The sequence below is a fragment of the Hydra vulgaris genome, chromosome 10 (assembly GCF_038396675.1).
Source record: "Hydra vulgaris chromosome 10, alternate assembly HydraT2T_AEP".
Lineage (NCBI taxonomy): Eukaryota > Metazoa > Cnidaria > Hydrozoa > Anthoathecata > Hydridae > Hydra > Hydra vulgaris.
In genome coordinates this window covers 46,162,281-46,182,247 of record NC_088929.1, presented here as the reverse complement: position 1 = coordinate 46,182,247, position 19,967 = coordinate 46,162,281, and the positions used below count along the sequence as shown (strand labels likewise).

Sequence of the window (19,967 nt, the reverse complement as noted above, 5' to 3'; positions counted from 1 at the left end):
ATGCATGCCGTGACACAACCTATTTATAAATGCCCACAGAGTAGTTGACTTATGCACTACAATGACGCAGATCGGTGCCCACAATATAATTAAGCGTTGCCGAATATTCGGCCGAATATTTGTGACATCACTACTTTAAATCAATTTGGCTTGGATCCAAAACGTCTATATCTATATAATCAGCTTCGTAATGTCAGAACCCTTTTTTTTATCTCTAGATTTTCAACATTCAGAAAACGTTTTTTACTATTCACTGGTTGTCAAATCTTAGGCGGACAAATCGAAGAACGAAAGTGATTTGTTAGGGTTAGTGTTTGTGGAAAAAAAAAAGAAATAATGTTGCAAATGAATTTATTGAATGGTGTCGAAAACAAAAAAAAGGAATAATGTCGCAAATAAATTTAATGAATAGTATTGAAAACAAAATAAAGGAATAGTGTTACAAATGAATAAAATAAAAAGTGTCGAAAACAAAAAAAAGGAATAGTGTCACAAATATTCTATTACAGCAATTGCTAACTCGTTTTGCTTATCTTTACAGAATACGACTTTTAAAGAAAAAAAGGAAAAAAAAGACAAAGGATAATAAAAGAAAAGATTGCGATCAAACCCCGAACCCTCAGTCGATGTAGCGGCACTCCTTTTCGGCATTAGGTTAAAAGATTGTTGTTGTATGTACTGAGGCCCCCGGCAGCAGGCTTTTTCAGTGCAACATCAAAAATGTTATCTAAACACACGTTTATAATTTTTATAGTTATTTTTTGTTTCTATTTAATAAATTCCCTTAAGACATTATTCCTTTTTTCTCTTTTCGACACTATTCATTAAATTCATTTGCGACACTATTCCTTTTTTTTGTTGTTTTTTTCACTATTCATTAAACTCCTTTACAACATTATTCTTTTTTTTTATTTTTTGACACTATTCATTAAATTCGTTTGCGACATTATTCGTTATTTTGTTATTCGGTAATCAATAGTGAGACAACTGGTCACTCTATTCATTTTTTTTAATTTCAACAATCGAATTTTCGACACTACTTCGCCACACCTATAATGGGCATATATTAATAGATTTCTAAGATATTGGCAGTGAAGTTAAAGTTGCTTTGTATTTTTTGAATCAACTTTATGTAATAATAACAGGAATCAGAATAGCTGGCGTAAATTTATATGCGGTAATTAACGGCTCTCATCTAATTAAAACGCCCTTCAATTTTTTCTTAACCATTAACGCATGAATAAATCTTGGCACAATTTTTTGATGCGAAAATAATGAAATTCAATTTTTCATACAGAAAAGTATGTTACGGATTGTCCGTGAATTACGTAACGCAAACTTTCACAATAAACAAAACAAAAAAGATCAAAAGTTTTCCATCGTTGCCTTAATTTGTTCAAAAATAAATGAGTAAAAGCTGCTGAGTAAAAATAGCTGAATAAAAGAATTTAATATCTCCTACATTTGTTTATTAAAAGTATTTTGCGTTGCGTAACTTATGGACGATCCCCTATCTAGAAATCCGTTTCATTTGTTTTTAAGAAACAATGCATAGAAACATTTATTTTTAGCTTTAAGATACCATTTTTGTGAAATAATAGCTTTCTCAAATTACCCAGTGTTTTTTATTGAAATTACCTAGTTTAAAGTTATAAAATTGCAGTGGTTTTAATTTATTTTTAAATAAAACAAATCATAGTAAAAATTTTTAATTTTTTAGTAATACTCAATATCTTTCTGTATTTAAATTCAAAAAATTTGCAATTTTATTGTTTAAAGCAGGGCCGAAAACACGTCTTTTGAAGCGGAGGGGCACAATCGTCAATTTCTAAAAAAGTCTAGATTTTTAAAAAAAAAAAAAAGGTTCTGTAGTGATAGGAGGGAGGGGGGGGGGACACGTGCTTTCCTGCGAACCCCGGCTGAACCAATGCCAATGAATTCATTTTTAGAACAACTTGACAGGTAATAAGCCTGAGGCAGTTAATGCAAAATCAGTTGCAAAAATTCTAAAAAATTTCCATTTTTAGAATCCCCAACAAAGTCAGGTTTTCCACGAAAAGCTAATCCATGTTCACTAAGTAACAAAATCAGACTCAAGATTCGTTCAAAGATTTTTCTCCAAGTGCTTCAAAGATTTTTCTCCAAGTGCTTCATTGAGGATTTGGCAATGTACAAAATTTTCAACTGACAGATCAGTTTTTATTCAAACTTTCAATTCACGTCATTTAATGTAGCTTTGTTAAAGGGCATATGAGTGTTCGTATTCAAAAATTCGACTGATTAGGTTCTTCTACTTCTTTCCATATCCTCATACTCCAATCATCGCAAGGAATAAGGTCAAATAAGGAAATTGGTTGCCAGTTGAAAATAATCGACATGGAAAATAAAATACTGCCGTCTTTGCTGGGGCTAAATACAAGCCAATATCGGAAATATATAATTTCCAATATATATATATATATATATATATATGATGAATCTTAGTTGATGAAACACAGTGTTAAATGGAAAAAATTTTTGTTAAGTGATTTTCTACTACTAATATATATACATATATATATATATATATATATATATATATACATTTTTTTTTGCATATTCATTAAAAAAAGAGTGTTACAAGCTCTGACAAACCTTTCTAGCTGAGTGAAGGAAATATTTTCAGTTTCGAAGTCACCAAAGTTGAATGGCTGCAACAAAACTAGTTTTTGTGTTTGCAGTGCTTGTGGTTCTTGTAGAAGTATTATCACTATTACCAATTCAACTGTCTTCAAAAGTCATTTTTTTTGTTATATTAAGCTGGTGGAAAGAGCATCTGATGTCTTGGAAGTAGCTATAGTTCAAACATCAAATAGTATTTGCTTTCCTTATATAAATAATTTCTAAAATTTTCTAAATACTTCTGTTTTAAACTTAATTTGGAAAACATCAAATACTAAGGACTGAGAATTTTTTTGTTGTTGTTGTTAGTCGGAAAAAAAAAAACGCGACACTCTTCAACCCTTTCCCACCCTATGCGAATTCTGTTCCAGACGGCCCAAGAAAAAATTAACCCGAAATTTTATTGCATTTCTGCGGGAAATTATCATTAGTCAACTTCTTGGGCCCCCCCAAAGGATCGGGGCCCCAAGCAATTTGCTTGGTGACTCATTTTCTGCATGGCCCTATTTGAAAACACAACCCGTGCCTTAAAGGAAGAGCGTTATAACATACACAGCACTACATGGATGTAGTGATGAAGTAAAAAAAAAAAAAAATAGAATTTGTGGAGAAGTTAATTGATAAAAAGTTCTGATCAAGTAAAGGAAAAAATTATAAAAACACGGTTAATTGCGGCAAAATATTTTTTCTAAACATTAAGGTATAAAAAAATTAAAATCGCAACTCGTTAAAAAAAAAAAGGAACGTCACAAAATACAATTTATGATACCAATTAAAGGTTTTAGACTCACCTTTGGATAAAAAGCATTCTATTTGTCTAACATCCTGGACTATAGAATAATAGACAAACTAAAAATATTTGATAACATTCGAGAAGGGGTCATTCAGACAAATTGGGTTTTAATTTTGGTGTAAATTGGACATCAATTAAAAAATGAATATTTAATATAGAAAATGTAATAAGACTTTGAAATACTCGATTAAACAACAAATAAAAACAGAAAAAATAGAAAACTTGTTTGTCAGCTCTATAATACTAGGGATGTAACTTTTGGGAAACTCCAATTTCAAATATAAAAAACAGATGAAGTTTGGTTTGAAAGTAACTGAAAAGTCATTGGTTTTATTTAACTTTTGAAACAGGTCACCCACCATGACCCTTGATTACACACTCGCTCCCATATATCAGTGAATTTTTTTCTTTTGCCTAAGTTATATATACAAAAAACAACAGTTTTTAATTAAAATTTGAAAAGATCGTTGTTTTTTAACATTTTGTTCGCAATATTTTTAAAAATTATGTTTCAGTAGAAAAGATTATGATTTTTTAAATCATTTAAAAGGAAATTAAAAAATATCATTCTCTTTATTAAAAACATACTTATATATTTTTAAATTCAACTATTTTGATTTATTTATAATGTTTTTACGAATTCTTATATAAAAAAAAAAATTTGTTTGACTGTATACTTACATATTTAAATTTTGTTTTGTTAATTTTATTTTTGTGTATCATGTTAATTTAATTTATTCATTTTATACCGATCAAGTCTTGTATTTTAAGTATTTATATAAAACGTCAATTTTTACTTCTAAATTTCGTTTATAAACTTTATTTGACTACCTTATTTTTTTTAATACACATTACAAAATTGTTTTAAACACGTACCGAAAAACCGGGTGACTTTGATACGCGGGGTGATTTTGATAATTTTGCCTGTTAGTTACAAAAGTATTGATTTGGAGATGTAATTGCAAAATTGGAAACTTTTTTTTTTTCTAGTACATCATTATATTCTGCGTATACATTCGAAATTTTAATGATTGAAAAGTGATTCTAACTTGTACAAATATGTTAGGATTAACATGACTTAAACAACAAAATAACGATTTTTACATGTCCCAAAAAAATGCCAAAAAACGTATGATTTTAATTTTGTGGAATATATTTTTTTCTAAAATTCTATACTTAGATGTTCAAGTCGTATATTCCAGTTACAAATACCACTGTCATATACCATCATTTTTGGTTACTCCCAATTAGATTTGCAGAAAATTCGAAACAATTATATTTTTCACTTTTTCAAATAATTTTGAATATTTGATATTTCAATTTTATTGTGATTATTTAATGTTTCAAACGATTATTTCTAGTTAAAGAAGACATTAAGACAAAATATATCACAAGAAGAATTGCAGAAAAAATCATGAGAACTTATAAACGTAAACCTGGTAATTGATCCATTGCATTGTATCCAGCAGAAGTCATGCAAAATGTCTTGTTAAATATCTTAACTAACAGAATATCGATTTTTAAGGCATCCAAGTTATATGGTATACTATATGGTACTCTGCACAACAAGAGTAAACTAAGACATATGAAAAACTTTGGAGGGCAGACCAGATTACAGCCCCATACCGACGAAAGGGTTTAACAAAGTATTAGCATCCTGAAGATTTAAAGTTACCTTTGGATAAGTTGGATATACGTCTGCTAGTAAAAGAATATCTAGACAGAGTGACAGTGTTACTGATTTAAAATTTAAACGTAACATGCCTGGCCCTGATTGGATAAAATCCTTTATTGTTTGCAATAATCTGACTGCTCAAATTGCTGACAACATAAAACAGCAAGACCTGAAATTGATCGAAATTCAATTTGTCGCATTTTGTCGTATGGAACTATATTCGGCAGTTCAAAATCTGGTTGGTTCGACTCTAGAACATTTGAACGTTGATTCAGGGAAATTTTTATTTCTGAAACAGCATCTCTTACTGGAACTAAAATTGTTATTGGGGATAATTTAACTTCACATTTCTCATCTGATATCAAATTGGGTTTTAATTTCAATGTAAATTGGACATCAATTAAAAAATGAATATTTAATATAGAAAATGTAATAAAACTTTGAAATACTCAATTAAACAACAAATAAAAACAGAAAAAATAGAAAACTTGTTTGTCAGCTCTGTAATACTAGGGATGTAACTTTTGGGAAACTCCAATTTCAAATATAAAAATCAGATGAAGTTTGGTTTGAAAGTAACTGAAAAGTCATTGGTTTTATTCAACTTTTGAAACAGGTCACCCACCATGACTCTTAATTACACACTCGCTCCCATATATCAGTGAATTTTTTTCTTTTGCCTAAATTATACATACAAAAAACAACAGTTTTTAATTAAAATTTGAAAAGATCGTTGTTTTTTAACATTTTGTTCGCAATATTTTTAAAAATTATGTTTCAGTAGAAAAGATTATGATTTTTGAAATCAATATATAATTCTGGTTTTTTTGTGACCCAGGTTGATATTCTTTTGGGGGGAAAAAAATTCACAAGAAAAAAAGATATATTTTTGTTTTACTACAATACTTACTACAAAACTACGATATCGCTAAATTCAATAGAAGCAGTAATTTGAAAATAAAAAATGTAAAATTACAAGTTACCAAAATTTTGAAAAAAAGAAATAAGAAATAAAATAATAGATATTAATAAATAATTAAACATTCGATAATGACAATACTTTTAAATATAAACCTTATATGTCTAATGGTTTACATCTATTAAGACTATCCAGTCTTCTCAATAGTTAGTGAATTTTGTCTTACATTTAAACTAATTGTTACTTATTCAAATATTCTGTTATATAACACACTTTGTACTACAACTGACATATTTTATATTATTATTATTACTATTGTTATTACAAATATAATTATATTGTTGTTTGGATTTATGGTTTCTCAAATATTTATTGTATTTTTTCACTCAGTCGAAGTCAGATTGCATAAATATACTTTAAATACTTTAAAATTTTTTGTTAATGATTTACGTGTTTTGAATCAACTTGTTGATTTAAAACGTTTAAATCTTATTATGACTAAAGCGTTACTATATGTAGCAACGTTGTTTATTAAATAACTTGTATCAAAGTGTTGTCCTAATATTTTTAGTTACAACACAACCTTTTGTTGCTATTGACATATATTTATAATATACCTTGCTAAAAATCAACTATATGTATCCAATTAAAAGCTATAGGCTTGTTGCTATGTTGTAACTAGCTATAAATGTAAATTATGTAGCTATCAGCAAGTTGTAACAACATTTTCCAAATGTTTAGAGTTAATTTTAATACCCACAAAGCACAGAAAATATGACTAATAGCATTATATAATAATAGCTTGCTTATTTTAAATACCTTTTGGTTTTCAAAAGCAAGCACAACATACTTGTTTTTGAAAACAAAATGGTGCTTTCTATTAGTGAGCTGCCAACATCTAAAAATATTAATTTTACTTTCTGAAAGTTTGTATATTTATTAAATACATTTTTAATGGTGCATATATTAAGTTAATGTGCATATGTAGGTGAATTTTGTGTACCTAGAAGAACCCCAATTTATTTGAAAACGTTAATGTTCCAAGTTAAATTTTTCAGTCAGGCAATTAGTTATGAAATTTTTAATTTGTAAACCAATTTTTAACTCTCCAAGGACTTAAATTCCATAATTTATTAAAGAGTTTAAGCTAATTTTCACAGAGCGCTTAAGTAAAGTACTTAGTGGCTCTAGATACAAATAAAAATAGCCATTGTACCCATGGTCACTTTTCAAACCTTTCTTAATGACGGACTGCTGTAACTTAAGTCATTATACCTATATCAGTACAAAGAATAAAGAAATAGGTCATGATAATATTAGCGGAAACGTTGTTATAAACTCATATGAAACTATAAAAAATGTTCTATATAAAGTATTTAAATGTTCAATTGGTCAAGAAACATTTCCTGATCAGTTGAAAATAGCGATAGTAACACCAATATTTAAAGAGTTATTGCAGAAGAGTTGTTGAATGTCAGTAATTACCGTCCTATCTCTGTTCTCTCTGTTTTTTCTAAAATTTTAGATAGAATTCTTTATAACAAAATTTTCCAACTTTTGTTTCAAAATAATATATTAGATAAAAATCAATATAGGTTTAAGAAGAATAGTTCTACTGAGCACGCTATACTAAAAATAACTTAATATATTACAGATTCATCTGAAAAGTCCAAATTTACTTTAGGCATTTTTGTTGACTTATCAAAAGCATTTGATAAGATTGACCATAAAATCTTTTTCAAAAAACTAAAATATTATGGCTTCACAGGAAACTTTCTTAAGCAAATAAAAAATTATTTACGCAATTGAAAACAACTTGTTCATTTCAACCAATCATCGCGATCTCAATTATTAGGGGCTTGGTGATAAGACATATTAGTCTTCTTCTCGCCCCTGCTATATTTATATTTTGTAAGTAAATTACGGAATGTATATTTTTTAAACGGCAAAAAAAAAAAAAAAAAAAAAATTATAAGAAATAACTCGCGGAGTTCCTTAAGGATCTGTACTAGAACCTCTTCTTTTCCTCATTTCCATAAACGACCTCTATGAAGCATCCAATTTGATGACAGTTATGTTTACTGATGACACAAATTCTTTTTTTATCTCATAGCGACATAACGATACTATTTCCGTGAACGGATGATGAATTAATGAAAGTTTCTCAATGGTTTAGATCAAGCAAACTTTCTGTGAATATTGAGAAAACAAAATGGTCTCTTTTTCATTTAAACTCTAAAAACTGTTTATTGAGCTTCCTTCTCTTTTTATTGATGGCGTTCTAATTAAGAGAGCAACATGTACAAACTTTTTAGGGGTTTCTAGATAAAAATCTTAAATGGAAAAAACATATCGAAAACATTACCTACAAAATTTCGAAAAGTGTAGGCATATTATATAAAGCAAGAAGCATGTTGAATAAATATATTTTAACTCAACTATGCCACTCATTCATTCATCGCCACATAAACTATGCGAATGCGGCTTTGGGGTAGTGTTAATAAAAGTAAATTAGAACCTCTTCAACGCCAACAGAAACATGCTGCACATCTTATTAATTTTAAAGACCGTTTTTCACATGCTAAGCCTCTTTTTATTGAAATAAATATTTTAAATATATTTCAACTAAATATTTTTAATGTACTGTGTTTTATGTTAAAATGTAAAGCTCGCCCAGCTCCGGTTTCTTTTAACAATTTATATTCCTTAAAAGAAAAAAATAAATATAATTTCGAAATGATAGTTTCCTTCTTTAACCAGTTTTTAAAACAAATTTAGGCAAGCTTTGTATTTCTTTTTGAGGGGCGTTTCTATGGAAAAGTTCCAGTCTTGAGAAAAATCAAAATGTTTCAAAACTATATTTTGAAACATTTTGATTTTTCTCAAGACTGGAACTTTTTCACATTTAAAAGGAAATTAAAAAATATCTTTCTCTCTATTGAAAACATACTTATTTATTTTTAAATTTAACTATTTTGATTTATTTATAATGTTTTTACGAATTCTTATATAAAAAAATATTTATTTGACTGTATACTTATATACTTAAATTTTGTTTTGTTACTTTTATTTTTGTGTATCATGTTAATTTAATTTATTTATTTTATACCGATCAAGTCTTGTATTTTAAGTATTTATATAAAACTTCAATTTTTACTTCTAAATTTCGTTTTATAAACTTTATTTGACTACCTTATTTTTTTTAATACACATTACAAAATTGTTTTAAACACGTACCGAAAAACCGGGTGACTTTGATACGCGGGGTGATTTTGATAATTTTGCCTGTTAGTTACAAAAGTATTGATTTGGAGATGTAATTGCAAAATTGGAAACTTTTTTTTTTCTAGTACATCATTATATTCTGGGTATATTTTCGAAATTTTAATGATTGTGAAATGATTCTAACTTGAACAAATGTGTTGGGATTAACATGACTTAAACAACAAAACAACAATTTTTACATGTCCCAAAAAAATGCCAAAAAACATATGATTTTAATTTTGTGGAATATATTTTTTTCTAAAAATCTATACTTAGATGTTCAAGTCGTATATTCCAGTTACAAATACCACTGTAATATACTATCATTTTTGGTTACTCCCAATTAGATTTGCAGAAAATTCGAAACAATTATATTTTTCACTTTTTCAAATAATTTTGAATATTTGATATTTCAATTTTATTGTGATTATTTAATGTTTCAAACGATTATTTCTAGTTAAAGAAGATATTAAGACAAAAAATATCACAAGAAGAATTGCAGAAAAAATCATGAGAACTTATAAACGTGAACCTGGTAATTGATCCATTGCATTGTATACAGCAGAAGTCATGCAAAATGTCTTCTTAAATATCTTAACTAACAGAACATCGATTTTTAAGGCATCCAAGTTATGTAGTATACCATATGGTACTCTGCACAACAAGAGTAAACTAAGACATATGAAAAACTTTGGAGGGCAGACCAGATTACAGCCCCATACCGAAGAAAAGGTTCAACAAAGTATTAGCATCCTGAAGATTTGAAGTTACCTTTGGATAAGTTGGATATACGTCTGCTAGTAAAAGAATATCTAGACAGAATGAGTGTTACTGATTTAAAATTTAAAGGTAACATGCCTGGCCCTGATTGGATAAAATCCTTCATTGTTTGCAATAATCTGACTGCTCGAATTGCTGACAACATGAAACACCAAGACCTGAAATTGATCGAAATTCAATTTTTTCATATTTTGATGAGTTATCTATTACACTTCAAAACATTCCTAAAGCAATATATTCAACTATGATGAGACAAATGTGAGCAATAATTAGGCTCTAAAACAGTAGTTTGTAAACGTTGCCTTAAACGCGTATAAAGAAAAATGCTGCATTTTAAAGGAGCTATTAGTATTATATACTGTAAGATTGCAGCTGGTCAGTTTTTTCTCTCCCATGTTTGGTAATAAAGCTACAAACTTTTATATGGAGGGGACAAATGGTGACCCACCTGGAACTATATTCGACAGTTTAATATCTGGTTGGTTCGACTCTAGAACATTTGAACGTTGATTCAGGGAAATTTTTATTCCTGAAACAGCATCTCTTACAGGAACTAAAATTGTTATTGGGGATAATTTAACTTCACATTTCTCATCTGATGTCATCAAAGCATGCTTGGAAAATAATATCCGGTTTACATGTTTAATCCCAAATTCCACGCATCTGCTACAACCGCTTGATATTGCTGTTTTCAGATCCTTGAAAGTTGAGTGGAAGAAGATTTTACAAACATGGAGAAGAGAATCACGAATGAAGGGTTCAGTACCAAAAAACCATTCCCCAGCGCTTTTGGCAAAGTTGCAAAATACTCTGAAAGCAGACAACTTAAAAGAGGGATTCGAAGCTTCAGGCATATATCCATTAAGTCGAGAAAAAGTATTAAAACGGCTTCCAGATGTCAACAAAGACTATAGCGGTGAGACCATAAAAAAAATATTAAATGAGGGTGTAATAGATATTCCCACGAAGTACTGTGGCAATGATGCAGCTGGAAAAACCAATAGTAAAAGATGGGAAAAATTGCACAAGGAAAATTGATTACAATAGATGGCATTGGTTGTAGACAAACATCAAAACAGAAAAAAAATCTAAAACCCAACAAATTAAAGGCAAAAAATCAAAAATAGGTTCAACGGATGTTGAATCTATTTTGTCTGAATTAGAAGACATTGAAGTCGGTAGTAATGGTTATCCCAATGAAAGTAATGACAAGAAAGATGTTGATTTAAATGAGTCTAATCAAGAAGAACCTGATGTCAACAAAAATTTTAACTACAGGGAGTTGGCATGCTACAGGGAGTTGAATGCTCTTCCGTGGTGTTCTGTGACTATAAGATCTTCTTGAAACACTTTGGTAACCAAAAAATATAATAATACAAAAAAATGTCTAATATGAAAATGGGGTGACACAATATATACCGCCCAATATTTCATAAAATTAAAAGTTTTTTAAAGTATAAACTAGCAACATTATACATTGTAAAACGTTGAGTTTTTAAAATGCTAAAAACGTTTTGCTACGAAAATCAAATATAAAAAAGCAAATTAGTTAACTTAAAATAAAATTGAGTAACCTTTTGTTGCTCCTGAAGCAATTAAACTTGATGTTGTTGCATCAATATTTAGTGCACTTGATGTTGTTGGTGTAGCAATAATTGCAAAAGAGTTATTTGCTAATGTAACTGTTGCAGTCTTTGATTGATCGACCCAATTACTAACTGTTAAAGTTTCCCACGATGCTGATACAGTCGTTGTTATAGCTTCAGCAGTGCTTACATACGTCACTACTAAGAAGTACAAAAGTATATGCTATAAAACCAAGAATATCAAAAAAAAAAATTTAAGAATATACTTTAAGTTTTTGAATTTGCTTCAATTTACTCTCAAAAAAAAATTGTTAAGTAATACTATAAGACTATAGAAAAAAAATCTTTGTTGATTTTTCAACTATTTAAGACGAAATTTAATGAAAACCTACGTAAATATATGGAAATGTGTGGTTGTTAGGTGACGAGTAGTTTCAAATTTTGGTATTAACCTTGTGTTAAAAATTATTATTAAATAAAACTTTGTCATTTTTTTTTTGAAATTTAAAAAAGTTTTTGAAGTATTCCTTTAAACTTAACGTGATTTATTAAATTATTTGATTGGTTAGCTTACGTCCGAAATTCTCAGAAAAGTTTAGCGTTTATTTATGAATATACAAAAATTACGGCGATTTTTTTTGATGTTTAAGTTATTTTCTATCAGAAATGAATCAAACTTCAGTCTTGTGTGTGTTTACGAAATTTTTAATTAAAAAGTTAAAAAGTTATTACTGGTTTAAGAACAACTAGGTTGCTGAATGCAGCTCATAGGATGCAGCTCATTGAATGCAGCTCATAGGTATCGAGACAATATTAGAACTATTATTTTATCAAAGTTTTCAAAATACCCTTCCTTTATAGAGCTAAATTTAATTCTTGCCAATCTTTTTTAGTTACTTGAAATATTATGAAATATTTTCACTGCAATGTCTAATACTTTATATTTCTTTATATTAGAATATGATGCTACTTAGGTATCGTTATATTCAATACACTCGTTTTTATTTCCATATTGCCTAAAAATTCACCACTTAACACTGTTGATGCCAATTAATTTGAAACAAGTTTTTAAATCTAATTTTAATTCAATGAACTTATCTTAATTAACAAATTTTGATTCTTACATTTTGTTAACTGAAACAAATTCTTTAATCATTTCTTAAACCTTATTAAACCAGTACATGTCTTTACAGTAGCGAAGGTTTTGGTTTTCAAAGCCATTAAATTTTTACGCATAGAACTAATGAAATAATCCTCGCGGCCCACAACGTATAAATTTGGTGCCCATTCTGTATAATTTGTTATTTAAATTTTAAGGGAATTGTTTAATTTTTTATACTGTTATTTCGTTATCAGCGATTGCTTTTTTGAACTTTTAATTTCTATATTGTTATTTCATACTCTTTTCGTTTATTTTGTAATTTCCGTTTTTATTTTAAAAAAAGCTATTAGAGAATGTGATTTTTTTGGGGAAATTTTTTCTATTATTTTCAGATTATTAGAAAAAAATTTAAATTACTTTTATAAGCAGTTTGTGCAATTAGTTGCGTTAGTAAGAGAGAGTGACCTAAAAAGGCCCCTTTTCAAAAAATGATAGAACCAACTAGCTGTAACCAACCAAAAATTGCAAACAAAGTTTTTTCAATTACTTATAAGAATTTAATTAAAATTTCAATTACTTAATAGAACTAATTAAAAGAATGAGTTTTTGATAGGGCATTTTAAATCTTACCCACAACCTAACACCCAACTTTATTATAGACCTGTAATATTTGCTAGTAATGTGGAATAAAAAAATAACCGTCTGTTGTATATAAATATTACCAATTTCATAAAAAAAAATACTCTATTATGAAAATATTTTGTGAGGTGTAGGTGGCATAGATCATCCAAGTCATATTTTAAAAATCCGGAATATTGTTTAGATAAAATATCCGGAAATAATAAGGAATTTATTTTCCCTTATTCTTTTTAATTTCGCTTTTAGCTAAGTTGTTTCTATTTTTTTATTTTTGACACTTTTCATAACAATTTGACACTTTCAATTTCATAATAATTTGACACTTTTCATTTTCTGAGTGATGAGTGAAAAAGCTTATAAAACAAATGTATTACAAAAATATATGTATATATTTTTGAATATTTGTATTTATTTATATATTTTTGAACATTTTTGAAAAGTATATGTATATATTAAGTTTAAGTATAATTCAACTTGCATCTATTTGAATGGTGAATATTCAGAAAAATTAAAAGTTAAAAAAAATATCTGGAATTCCGGAAATATCCGGAATTCCAGGAATATCCGGAAAAAGATAATCCCTGAGCTTTGTGGATTAGCACTTCCTCTAGATCACTTGATGCGCCCTTTACCTAGACACTAATTTGAAACTTTAGCCCAATTATATATATATATATATATATATATATATATATATATATATATATATATATATATATATATATATATATATATATATATATATATATATATATATATATGTAATATACACACAATAAAATGACTCACCAATGCAACTAGAGTTATTTACATCTAAAACCCACCCAGTTGTACATGAGCACAAAAAACTACCAAATGTATTTTGACACACTCCATTAGTCCAAGAACATGGAGGATATAAACTGTTACATTCATTAATATCTAAATAAAAAAATAAACATTTATCAGCAAAATTACTATTACTTCTTTATTTTTTATAAAATTATTATGTGTTTGCTTTATTATTGCCGGAGGTGCATTTGCCATAAGGTGAATCTAGGCTACTGGCTAAAGACGACAACCAAATGGGGCGCTTGAAAATAACGCCAAATGCAAAAACAACAAAAACAACAAAACAGATATTTTTATAAATACCGAAATATCATTATTAGGAATAAATATAAATAAATGATTGACAAGGAAGGAGTCACTCTTGCAGTAACCTGATAAATAGCAGTAATGAAAAAAATTAACAATAATGACAAAATTAAGTTTCTACAAAATTAGTCAGAAGAAAAAGAAAAATAAGAAAACTAAAAGAAGTTACTAATGATAAAAAATGAAAATAAAGTTTTTATAGAATTTGTTTAAATTTATTTTGTTTTAAATAAAGAAACGAAGATAAATTGTTTTGAAGATTTAATTTTTCAAACTCATTCAAAATGCACACAAGACTTCGATTCCATTCACTGATGCACTGAGGTGTAATTGAATACTTACCATACCTCAAAGTTTTGTAGGGAGATGCATTTAGTTTTCCATTCTTGATGTTTCTAGTTAAATGTGAATGTATAAATCGCGTTTTAATGAAGAAGGTTGTAATAAAGAAGATAAATTTTTATTAAGGGAGAAAACAAAAAGATGATGAGCAAATCTGACTAATGCTGACAAGGTAGGAATTTTAAGTTTTTTGAAGAAGTTTGAGGTTTCTGTATCATGGAGTTGAAAGCTTACTATTTGGATTGATTGGCGCTGAGCTGATAACAATTTATTAATAATAAAGTTGCCAATTTTTCCCCAAACCTGAGATCAGTAGTTAAGAAATTTTTGGAAAAAAATTGCAAAATTAAGATTTTCAAGGGTACTTTTATCAACAAAATGGCGAATTATTGAAAGCATGCCATTAACTTTATTAAATTTTTACGGAGTGCATCTATATGAAAATTTCATGAGAGGTTCGAATCTATAAAAATACCAAGATATTTAACAACGTGTGTTGGATATAAACCTCCGTTATAAATTTTAACTTTAGTTATATGATTATTGTATAAAGGTTTTTGTCTTGGAGATTAAAAAAATATTAGTTCAGTTTTTTCTAAGTTCACAGAAATTAAGATTGCATTTAGCCAATGAACTAAACCTTTTAGATCTAAGTTTATATTTTTACACAAAGAATGATTAGACTTATTAATTTGCAAGATATTAGTATCATCTGCAAACAAATGGACTGATGAGAAGTGGACAGAGTTATTTAGATCATTCATAAAAATCAAAAACAATAAAGGGCCAAGAACAAAACCAAGAACAGAGGAGTACCGCAAACTATGTATTTGTCATTTGATTTGCAACCATTAATGCTAACAAACTGCTTCCGATATGAAAGATAAGATTCAAACCAATTACTAGAGTAATAAATTCGAGGAGTTGCTTACATTACAGGATCCGAGGAGAAAGCAACTCCTCGGATCCTGTAATGTTCAAGTTTAGAAATTAAAACGTAATGATTAACAAATTTTACGAAGATTTTTTACATTTTCTAAAAAGAATTTTTTCAAATGTATTTTTTTACTCAGTTTTATTAGATTAATTATGATATATTTATAGCTTTTAAAAATAGTTTTTAGTTTAATAACATTTGCTGGATTTTTTATCCTTAACAATTTCCCTCGAACAAGATTTCAAACTTGAATTGATTTTATTATACCTTTAGTAATCCATAGTTTGAATTGACGCTTGTAGCCCTTAACACTAATTTTATTGAGTGGCACACGACAATCTAACAACAATGTTGTTTGAGAAATAAATGCTTTAAAACAAGAGTTGACATTGTTTTTGTTGAAAATGTCATTCCAATAAGGTTTTAATAATTCAGATTTTAATGATTCTTCATTATCATTTTTAAAGGTCCTGCGGTATAAATTGTGATTGCGTGGTGTAAATAACTTGTAAAAATTATGACAAATAAGAAATTGAGGCAGGCGATCAAAAATAGAAGTTGTTAGATTTCCTGAAATATTCTGGTTAGTGGTTAGATTTGAAAAGATATTGTCAATGATTGTAGCAGAATGGTCACTAACTCTTGTTGGTAGCTTAATAAATAATCAAATATTATAAAAAGTAAGTTTGAAAATTCAGAAGTTGCAAAGTCAGAGTTTGATTGTATCAGATCCATGTTATAATCGTCAAGTAGAAAGACAGATATATTTTCAGTAGATATATTTTGGAGAAGGAAAAGCATTTTATCGTTTACATTCATACTAGGGTGTTTATAGATGCAACCAACAATAACATTTGATTTTTTGGGAAAAATTATTTCAACAAATGTAGATTCTAAATAGTTTGGTGAGTACCGTCATACGGGACTACATGGATTCGAATTTGATACATTTTTATGGTTTGTGGTTCTCTCACATATTTATGTCAATGTAAAAAAAACTTGTTGTTGCTAATTCATGAACTTATTAGATAGTAATGATGATTATAGATAAAAAAAAATATTTGGGTAGACTTTGGTCCCTCTTTTTTTTAGGGGATAAAGGTTAGGCTCAAGTAGCCCCTGTTGTAAGGCTACTTAAACCCATAGTATAAAAAGCCCTCTGCCTTTTGAGGTATCTGGCAAATGACTCAGATAGCTGATGATTTCTTCTAATAAAGCGTTTACCCATTCAACACCTGGGAGATTTTCATTGAAACATTGAAGATCACTCCTTAATCGATCTAGATAGGATTAAACAATAAAACAAAGATCATATGATATCAGTGGGTAGGCAAAAGTTGAAACTTTATTTAAGTGATCACAAAATGACAGTTCTTCTTCAGGCGTGAAGTAAGCAGGATGCCTTGCATGTTTCTTTGTGATAGTAAGGCGTTGTCTTCGAAGAGCTCTCTTAAAGTTGGAACAGTTGATTCTAAGTTGTTCTTCAACAAACTACTGACTCATAGCCCCACGTTCAATATTAATACAGACTTGCTCTAGGTTTTGATTGGTATAGTCTTATTAAGCTCTAGATCTCAATTTTCTTTTATATCTGCAAACCATTCTGGTAGAATCAGTTATGATAGCGTTAAGTATACGCAAAATGATGTATAACATTAGCTTAAACCAACCATCAACATTATTTAGGCATACATTCTATAACCTAACAAATATTAAAAGCATGATAAAAATAACAGATATATCAACTCCTTTTAAATATATTATTACACTTTGGGGTTTAATGTTGATGGAAACAAATTTAATCATTTTTAAACATAAGCTGCAACAACGACATTTGGGTTAAAGTAGCAAGTAATTTTAAACTTCAAACATAAATACAATTTTTTTTATCAAAATAATAAAAATTAAAGGCAATTATAACTGCTACATTTTGTGGCAACTAATGCTTCTTTTAAGAAATGTAGTTAAATAATTTTTATCTTTTTTGGTTATGTCTGGACAGACAAAAATTTTACACTAAATTTTTTCCATTATTGTAGTTTCCTTTAAAAAAATATTTTTTTGATTACTTCTTGCAAAAGAGTTTAAACTTTTTTTTTTATGTTACTTGATTTCAGTAAGTGTATAACTAACTTATTTACTTTTATACCAAATAACTCTGTAAAAAACAAATAAATAAACATTTTATTTTTTTGGGTTCAAGTAACCCCAGTTAGTTCAAGTAGCCCCACATGACGGTATATGATCAAATTATCTCTGCTTTTATAAATCAGTTTTTTTGATAAAGTTCCACCACAAGAAGATTCGGTTGGTGTGTACTCAAAATTCTAATTTGGAATAATTATTGGATGTGTGGAAGGAGATTTAAAGTTAAGAGAACAAAATTTATTTATGTCATAATATTGACATCTACATCAAAAGATTAACAGTTTTAAACAGAAAGAATTGATAAAAGGAAATCATCAGTTATAATAATTTTATTTGAAGAGAAGAGTAGTTTAAATTCAAATTCAGATACATCAGTCAACGGAAAGACACCTTTAGTACAACTAAATGCGATCCTGACCATTGCATTTAAAGTTTATTTATAAAGTTAAAACTACATAAGTTGTTTGTAATTAAAAATTACAAACAGCTTATGTAGTTTTTTTTTTTTCCAACTCAACTCATTTAAAAAATCAACCATTGAGTGTTGATTTTTTAAATGAGTCTAAAGCAGAGGTGTAGGTGACATTTTTGAGCTCTTATGCAAAAAAAAAAAAAAAACGCATAAAATCATGTAGAAATAAAAATCTTAAAACTGTGTAGAAATAAAAAAAATTACGCTTTTTCTTAGAAAAATATACTTAATGGAAACTTTAGAAGATAAAGTAAGAAAAGGCAAAAAACAAAACAAAACAATTTATTCAATTTCATTTTACTTTTATCAGTTGAACTAATAAATGTCTTTATTGTCACGAGTTGACATTTCAAAATTGACCAATGTTTCTCAATCCTTGATTGGATTTATTTTATTTTGATATAAACCAACTCAATCTATTATAATAACAAACTGGAAGTGATAAAAAGGAAAGGATTTAAAGATAAATATTAAGCAAAGTCTATCATAATCTCAATAAAAGCAAATCTATTGTATTTAAATTTGTATAAATTTTATAAAAGTTAGAAAAATCTGTTAAGTAGTTTTTGAATAATTAGCAATTAAAGAATGCTAAATTTCATTGTGTTCAACCTTTGTAAATGCAAATTTGAAAATTTGCTTTTTAAAAATTATTTTTAATTCTTAAAACTAACACTTTTTAATGCATAACCTCCTTATAATTAAAAAACGTATTTATACGTTTTTTAATTATAAGGAGGTTATGACTATAGATTTTTTGTATTAATAAATAACTTCACTTAAAGGTCTATTAAATTATAAAGATTTTAAACTTGATTAAATTTCCTGATTATCTACTTACTAAAAACTGACATTTATATGCAATGCATAACCACACAAAAAATTTATATACCTGAGCATGTGTATCCATCACCACTGTATCCACTATAGCAAACACAATTTTCAATACCATAATCAAGAGTCACACATTGAGCATTTTCATTACATGTACCACATCCAACTATATAGAGAAACTAACTTTTTAAAGATATAACCTAATATGCGATAATATGTAAAATATATTATACCAAAAATAGTATGTTAAGTCAAAACTTTTCAATAAATAAATGATTTATGATTTGATAATTATAAAAATAACGCATTAAACCCTCAATTTCCATTTAAGTAATCGGTGAGGTTAAGATAATTTTTGAATTATTCAAATTCTTTTATTTGGGGTTGATTTTGTTAGCATATTATGTTTGAGCAAAAGCTCAGACATAATATGCTAATATGCATGTTATAATCTTTTTTTGCTCCAGGTTTTTATGATGCTTAAAGAACCTTTTCTCTTTTTTATACATTTTTTATTATTTTTTTTTACTCTTATAAGTTAACCTAAAGAATACCATTTTTGAGTCTTTGAATAAATTTAGCTCAACAGCATTAACTTGATTTTAGTTAAAAAGTTTTAAATAAGTGCATTAACCGCTATAGATCCTAGTTGTAATCTCTTCTGCCACATATTAATTA

General features: G+C 27.9%; 1 protein-coding gene across 5 annotated transcripts in view; it reads right to left on the bottom strand.

The window, feature by feature from the left end:
• LOC101235964 (SCO-spondin) overlaps positions 1-19,967 on the bottom strand; it is a 204,726-nt gene that overhangs the window by 131,873 nt on the left and 52,886 nt on the right. For all 5 annotated transcript variants that reach the window (XM_065808144.1, XM_065808145.1, XM_065808147.1 and 2 more), the window contains exons 4-6: positions 19,348-19,455; positions 14,209-14,340; positions 11,667-11,879 (exon numbers count right to left, since the gene is read on the bottom strand). In XM_065808144.1, the coding sequence (XP_065664216.1) occupies positions 11,667-11,879; positions 14,209-14,340; positions 19,348-19,455 (453 nt within the window). The remainder of the gene's footprint in view (positions 1-11,666; positions 11,880-14,208; positions 14,341-19,347; positions 19,456-19,967) is intronic.